The 7,274-nt window shown below is 49.6% G+C and overlaps 1 protein-coding gene across 4 annotated transcripts in view; it reads right to left on the bottom strand.

Moving 5' to 3' along the window:
* Window positions 1–768: 768 nt before the first annotated feature.
* NLRP12 (NLR family pyrin domain containing 12) overlaps window positions 769–7,274 on the bottom strand; it is a 42,465-nt gene continuing 35,959 nt past the window's right edge. For 3 of the 4 annotated variants that reach the window (XM_049621353.1, XM_049621355.1, XM_049621354.1), the window contains 2 exons: window positions 6,808–6,978; window positions 769–6,360 (listed from right to left, as the gene is read on the bottom strand). In XM_049621353.1, coding sequence (XP_049477310.1) covers window positions 6,273–6,360; window positions 6,808–6,978 — 259 coding nt within the window. In that variant the 3' untranslated portion in view covers window positions 769–6,272. Of the gene's footprint in view, window positions 6,361–6,807; window positions 7,119–7,274 lie in introns of those variants that run through there. The other variant, XM_049621356.1, reaches the window with a different exon arrangement.

The raw sequence follows: 7,274 nt of genomic DNA, 5'->3' as shown, positions 1-7,274 counted from the left end.
CCTCTGGATTTCTTTTCATAGCGTGAGACGCCCCAACATAACTGCGGGCTTAGCTGGTTTAAGATGCTTTCCTGCCAACACTCTTCTCAGCAAGAATGTAAACTCCGGGCGGCTCAGGCCTTTCTTTTTTGTGTTTCTTACTTACCATTTTATCGCCAGCCCACCTTAAAGTCTCGGTACATATTAAGTGATGTGTGCGGAGCCTTGGAAGTAGCAGGCGCTCGGGTGAACAGAATAGACACCAGAGACACCCTTAGTGTGCCCTTGAGAAGCATCTCAGCTAGTCAGGTAAGAATCCTTCCCCACAAGGTTTTCTCCCAAACCCAGCCCCAAAGCAGCAAATTTAGATAAATGGCTGGATTCTTTTAATGTCATAAAGAGGATTATCAACCTTCTCCACCCCCAGGCTGCAGGTAACCGTGGACTGATAGAATATGGGATTAGAGGAAACAATAACTACGTAAAAGGATTTCCAAAACTGTTGGGATCTTCACAAAAGAATCTTTTCTCATTGGTATGGAAACCAGCCCAATTATGCCAAGGACTGGGTGGGGAGTGTAGAGCGGCCAGGGCACCATTGTAATGAGAACAAGGTTAGTGATTTGCAAATGAGGATCTTGAGATTCTGCCGGAAGCGTTCCTGATTAGGCAAAAATCCCTTCCACTGATTCCCCACCTCCCCCAACCACCTCGGGCCATCAGATCTCCTGTCTGAAATCTTTGGAATTTCTTTCCATCAGGAATCCAAAAAAAAAAAAACAAAAAAACCCACACACACATGAAAAAAACACCCTTTAAAATATTAATTTGAGACTTTAAGTCAATAAAGCTGGAGGGAAAAAAAAGAAAGCAATACATTGGGGGAGAAAATAGCTAACAATGATGTAAACTTGATAAGACTTTAAGCAGGCATGTTAAGTGGTGAAAACAGCCAAGGTTAGACCCAGCATGGAATTTGCAAATCGGAGGGAGGTATTAGGAGCTCCTTGTCCAGCACTGTCTCACCACAAGTGTCACCAAATCACTGGGAAAAATATCAAAAATGGGCCTTTTACCATCAGTTGACTGAAAATCATCTTTGCAATGTAGTCTTTGTTTAATGTTCCTTAAATTCAGTTGCATTAACAACGTTTATCACCCTGGGTGGGGGGAGGGGGAGTGCTCACTGCATCTTTGTGACAAATCCAGGACTGATTTTGGGATTGTGGAGGTGGGGCTGGGAGGGCGGGGGGCACAGGTGAATAAGACAGAATAGCCGCTGTTCCCCAGGACCTAAGCACCAGAGGCAAATAAAAAACTGTGACAAATACCTGAGAAGGGGTAAGCATGTTATTCGAGACATCATCAGAAATGTAGGCACTTGGAGCGTGAAGTCAGTAAAGGGATGTAGGGTGCTATCACATAGCACTGGGGGAGCCCCCTAGAGAAGAGGGTTTTAGTATGGGGTCAAGGATAAATGTGCTGCATGGGGCGGGGGGGGTCCAGGGCGGGAGGAGAAAGCCCAGAAAATTGCCAAGACAAGGTGAGGCAATGGGGAGGAGCCGGGTGAATTTGGGGAGACACCTGAAGGTCCAGGCGCCCAGGTGTGGCGGCAGAGGAGGGGATCCCGGTTTAGATCTGATCTGGAGCACGTGCCTGGTCCCATGCACTGCCCTCCAGCAAGCTGACAAGGACCAAAGCAAGACTTTGGAGCCCGGACTTCTAAACTCGGGCTCCGTGGCACTTTTCCTTCTTTCTGACCCTGTGTTCCTGTGCCCGTCGCTGCACCTTTATTGGCCTTGCCTGTTAAGTGCCCACAGCTCTTGAGGGGTTAACAGCGATTCGCAGATTTTAGAAATGGCTGGGCTCTTGTTAGAGCTGCTGTCATGAATGTCTAGGGTCATTTAAGAAATTATCCTAAGTTTTGGGGGCGCCTGGCTGGCTCAGTCGGTAGAGTGTGCGACTTTTGATCTGGGGGTTGTGAGTTCAAGCCCCGCATTGGGCATGGAGGCTACTTAAACAAACAAAAAAAAAATCCCAAAATTTGAAAAATTGAAAATGTCTAACAGTAGGGGGTTCACAAATGAAATTATGATAAACGCATACTCTGTATTGCCCTTCAGCCATTAAAGCACATTTTATCGATTTTTCCACTATTTATGTATTTTAATGCCCCCAATCTCTCTTTGCAAACCTCAGGGGCCTCAGGCACACCTCCAAGATTTGCCAAGGGGAGAATTCCAAGAAGGCCTCAGAGCTCAGGCAGATGCATGAATTAAGTCAAAACGGTGCACACTTTTAAAAGGTATCAGAACATGTTGAGAAGTCGTGCTCTAACATTTGTGGTTAAAACAGAGCTTTTTTTTTTTAATTAAAAAATTTTTTTATTTGTAAGCAATCTTCATACCGAACGTGGGGCTCGAACTCACAACCCCGAGATCAAGGCTCCACCGACTGAGCCCGCCAGGCGTCCTTAAAATACTTTTTAAAAACTTTGTATTGAATTTAAAAAACATGGAAGCTCCCAACATCCACGTTTTTAGGAATGTGAAGCAATATTGAGATGACGTAATAGGAACAGTAATTGTTTGCTCATTTTGGGGAGGAAGGCTTTTTTTTTTTTTCCTGCCGATTGATCACTCTATTGCTATAGGTGTTAGGTTTTGGGCCAGGGACCATTCTTCCTGGAGAGGAGACTCACCTGGCCCCCAAGCACTAAATGCTGAGAACACCCTGCCCAACCCCTCCCGACCCCAGAAATGTCTCCAGACCTCACCAATTATCCCCTGGGGAGGAAAAAAAAAAAAAAAAACACCCCTGATTGGAAACCACTGTTCTAGGCGATTAAAAACCCAGGGTCTTCTTTACGTATCCCTTTTACCCTTGGACCTAGCAAAATGCCAGGTACATCCCAGAAGTTCAATAAACATAATACATATTATGCTTAAATATTTGCTGAAGGAATGACTGATTCCCAGGAATTCCCAGGAGGTGAAATTACTTTCCTTTGAGGATTTGGCATTTCCCTAGTCCTGGTGACGGACCAAACAAAAAAGTAGTTTAAGAAAACAGGTGAGGGTGTGTCTGACCCAGACCAGCTCCAATCAGAGGGGCTAGGGTGGGTCTGGGCGGAGAAGGAGAGAAGGGAGTGAGCTTTCGGTTTATATAAGAGCCCAGCAGCCCAGACCTTCCTGCCTGAGACGGGTCGCGGCCTTCCTGCTTTCTTCTTTGTGAGTATCAGCTGTCTCCTTTTTCCTACCTTCCCCCATCTCCCATCTTGGAGATGTTTCCCTTACTTCCTGCATTCTGATCGTGCACTGACGGCTTTTCCCCTGCCCCTTGGTCCCTGTTTCCCCAGCTCCCAAGCTTTCTCAAGGATTCTCCCCATGAGGTGTGTTGGCCATCTTTCTGGGGTTCTTGCCTACAGGTGCCCCGTGGGTGTGACTGGGGTTCATTTTTCAAGGGTGTTTAGGGTAGGAGTGGCCTTCAGGGTAGTAAGGCTGTTCCAATCCACGTGAAGGCCTAACTACAGCCACCCCCAAGTTAGTTCCTAAGTTACCCAGCACCGTAGTTAAGTTCTTTGGGCCTGGGGTGACGGATACATACATGGGCACAGTGTTCTCCTTAGCTGAGCTATTTCTGTGCTAATCTGGCGGTTTGCGCGAACTTTGACTTCTAATAAATCTTTAGTGTACCGCTTCCCAGACCTAGGGTCAAGGTGGGTTTAATCCAATCCTGCAAGCGATTTTTGCCTGGTGGGATGGTTGGCATTCCTTAAGCACAGTCTGTGGTACTCAAACTGTGGGGGCACTTTCTGTTCTAAGTAGGAAAGTGCCGCCATTTTTTGAGTGTCACCGATTGGGAAGATCTACACAGAACCGTGGGATGGGTCCTTAAGACCCGTCGGGTTCTTCTGAGCCCAGTCCGGGCTCCCTCTGGGCAATGCTCTGCTCTCCCGTGGTACTCAAATGTGGAAGCACTCTTCAGACAAATCAGTGAAAAGTGCTACTGTATTTGGGTGTCATTGGTGGGCACCATCAGCGGAGTCCATCTTGCTCTCGTCAGACTGTCACAGCTTATGTATCAGCTGCTGAGCTCTCCAAGGCAAGTGGGGTTTGGGGGCACAGGGAATGGGCTGGAGACCTACCTTTGGTTTTGCGAGGTCAACACCCATGACCTGGCCATTCAGTGCGCCCCTAATGCGTTCATAACCTGAGACTTTTTCTGTACCTAGATGTCCCGGTGGTACCTCCAGCTAGGAGACCAATCCTTCGCAGTGCTCAGACTGGGATACACAAAATGGGGGCACTTCCCGTTCTCTGTCTGGAAAGTGCTCCCATTTTTGTGTGTCCTTGTCTGAGGAAATCCTCAACGTCCTAGAGCTTGGAAGGCTTAACTTCCCAGCCTGCTGTCCTGGACCCGAGCTGAGGCTTCCAGCCCCCCCATCCCTCCTGCAGGCTGGCTCCCCCCACAGCCATTTGTTCTAATGGAGTGTTGTGTACAACCTTTAGCCCACGGGTAGTAAGAAGCCAAGGACCGGTTTTCCCTCTGAATGCCTTAACCGCCTTTATTCTACATGGAGTCCTAGTTCAGGTTCTTTGAGAACGAGCAGAGGGGCAGAGAGTCCCAAGCGTGGTCTGCTCTGGCAGCTCAGCCCAATGCGAGGCAACGTGAGGATTAGGACCTGAGCTGGAACCGACTCAGCCACCCAGGCGCTCCCAGGCGCTCCTGGTCCTATTTTAGCCTTAACATCTCCAAATGGTGAAACACTTCAATAAAATAACCATGATTTTGTGTGGGTTTGTGGCTTTGTTTAAAAATGGGCCCTTGGCTTTTCAGCAATGTGGGAGGGAAGGGCTAGATCATCTCTGCTCCCCCCACTGCTTCCCCCCACCTTCAGTAAAGGAAATCTTTGACCTTAAAACAGGTTTTGTAGAACATTAGAAACCAATTGGAGCCCTGAAAAGTCCTGGACTTACCCACCATAGTATAGGGACACGGGTGATGTGTCCTCCATTCAGATTGGCTACAGGCAAAGCCAAAATTGATTGCACATTGGGAAAGAATCACAAGGAAAGGGGGTGTATCTTAGAGATACAAGCCTAATTGCGGGTTCTAAAGTGAGTGGGTTAATGGTACCAAACCAACACTAGCTTGGTTGCTCCTAAGATCTTGATGTCAGGGCGGCTTCCATTTCAACACTTGCCTCCTAGAGGGCTGTGCCTGAAATTGGCTCACATCAAGGAGCAGTCTTGCCCCAGCATTCTAGACCTTGTCAGACCAGGATCCCCTCGCACCCTTCCTCTTCCAAGGCATGTTACATATTCCTACTCCCCAGACATGTGCATAGATCTTCATGGAGGCTACCTAAGGGCCTGGGTGGTGAGTGGGCCAGGTTTCTCCTTGTTCAGCTTCGGCAAAGGGTCTGGGGCATGGTTTATGGGGTTGTAAGGGGCTGGAGGACAGACAAATCAAGGGCACTCAGGAAGGAAAGGCCTTGGTTTCAAGAGTCAAGTGTTAATGAGACGCTGATGTCCACAGGAATGTCTGCAGAGTCTGAGTTAGCTTCCTTTTCCAGGATTTCATGGGCTCCAGGTGCTTCCTACTAAATTCCAGTCTTAGACGAATGGCTTCATTTCAGCACACTCATGGTGTCCTTGGGCGTTCCTGGGATCAATCGCTGGCTTGGACTGAGTCTCCGTATCTCCAGTCCCCAACGGGGAAAGTCTGGTTTCGCCCGTGTCCTCCGCAGCATGGGACAGGTCACAGGCCAGCCTCCAGTGGGCTAATCCCGGTGAGGTATCCGGCCAGCGGGCAGGACCATGTGCAAAGCAGTACTGCAAGGGAGTGGGTGGCGGGGCTGCTGGCCTGACCAGTATTCTCTGGCACCCGGCCCCGCCCTTTGAGACTGTCTAGCACCCTCATAGCACTGCTAGTCCTCAACTTTGCCACAGATGCCATTTCGGCTGCAGGCCTGGCTGTAGGGGGCTGTCTTGTGTGTTACACGATGGTTAGCATTTGGAGAATCCTGACATTGCCAAGTGTCCCAGGGAGGGGTGCAAAAATTGCCCTCGGCTTAGAGCCCCTGCTCAAGAATCCTCAGGTCCTGCCCATGACCGTAGCATCCCCCAAACTAAAAGCTCCAGGCTCCACGATGCCTTGACCCAGTCCCCAAGCAGAAAGGGTCCATCCTGCAATGGGAGTGCACAGGAGAGCCTGCTCCTCACCGTTGACCAGCGGGGTCCTGTGATGCTCTTCCTCTGCCCTGCCTTCAAGAGGAGAGCTAGAGCCATTCAGCAGCCAATGTCCAGGTGAGGTCTTGTTCCCCGAAGCACATCCAGCCTTCTGTGCGTCATTTTGTTCAGGTCCATCCCAAATAACCTGAGGACACACAGCGAGAAAGGTTATCCCAGGCCCAGGCTGCGGCGGCGTTCCAAGGTAACCTCAAATCTCTCACACGTCCTGCCTTGTTAACATAATCCCATCATCCGGTACTTGGTTGCAAACCGAGTCCCATGGGGAGGTAGGCTGGACTCTGAGCCACCACACTGTCCCAAGTCTCTAACCTCTTGACTGGTTTAATTTGTGGCCATCTTTAAGAAGAAGCAGCCAGGTTTCCCCCCTTTTATAGATGGGGATATTGAGGAGCGAAGAGGCCGGAAGGCCTCCCCATCCCACACTGCTTGCATACATTAGTGCATGAAGGAGACGTTTCCGAATCTTCTGGCCTACTTGCCCATCTCCGATGGGCATCTCGATTGTTGACCCTCACTCCCAACTCCAAGCCCCAGGTCCCGCCTCCTTCAGAACCAGAAACCCGTCTCTCACCAGAGCACTCGAAGTTTGCAGCCAGGATGACTCAGCCCTTTGCACAGCAGCCTGACCCCCGTATCCCCCAGGGCGTTGTTGGTCAGATAAAGCTCCGTCAGGGTCTGGCTGACGCCCAGGGCGGAAGCAAGATGCTCACAAGCTTTGGCTGTGAGGCCACAGCTATCCAGCCTGTGGAAGACAGTGGTTGAAGCAATATAAGGAGCTACTTTGGGGCAGTGTCTTCAAGGGGATTCAGGGTGATGGTTTTAGGAGACCGATTTCAGACAAAGCAGAGTGGTGCCCAGCCAGTCCAGGTTAAGGCCAATGTGCTGGAAAACGTTTAAGGGAAGCATTTAAGGATGCTTCTCAATTCACAACTTCATCTCCATAGGTTAACCCACTGATTTTGCAGTCCTATCCATTCCCCTTTATGGTAATTCGATCCCCGTCTGTCAGTGAAACCCCGGTCTCAGTCCATCTTGGGT

This window comes from Panthera uncia, assembly GCF_023721935.1.
Source record: "Panthera uncia isolate 11264 chromosome E2 unlocalized genomic scaffold, Puncia_PCG_1.0 HiC_scaffold_19, whole genome shotgun sequence".
Lineage (NCBI taxonomy): Eukaryota > Metazoa > Chordata > Mammalia > Carnivora > Felidae > Panthera > Panthera uncia.
The sequence above is the reverse complement of the archived record's forward strand: the minus strand, read 5'-3'. Positions and strand labels throughout refer to the sequence as shown.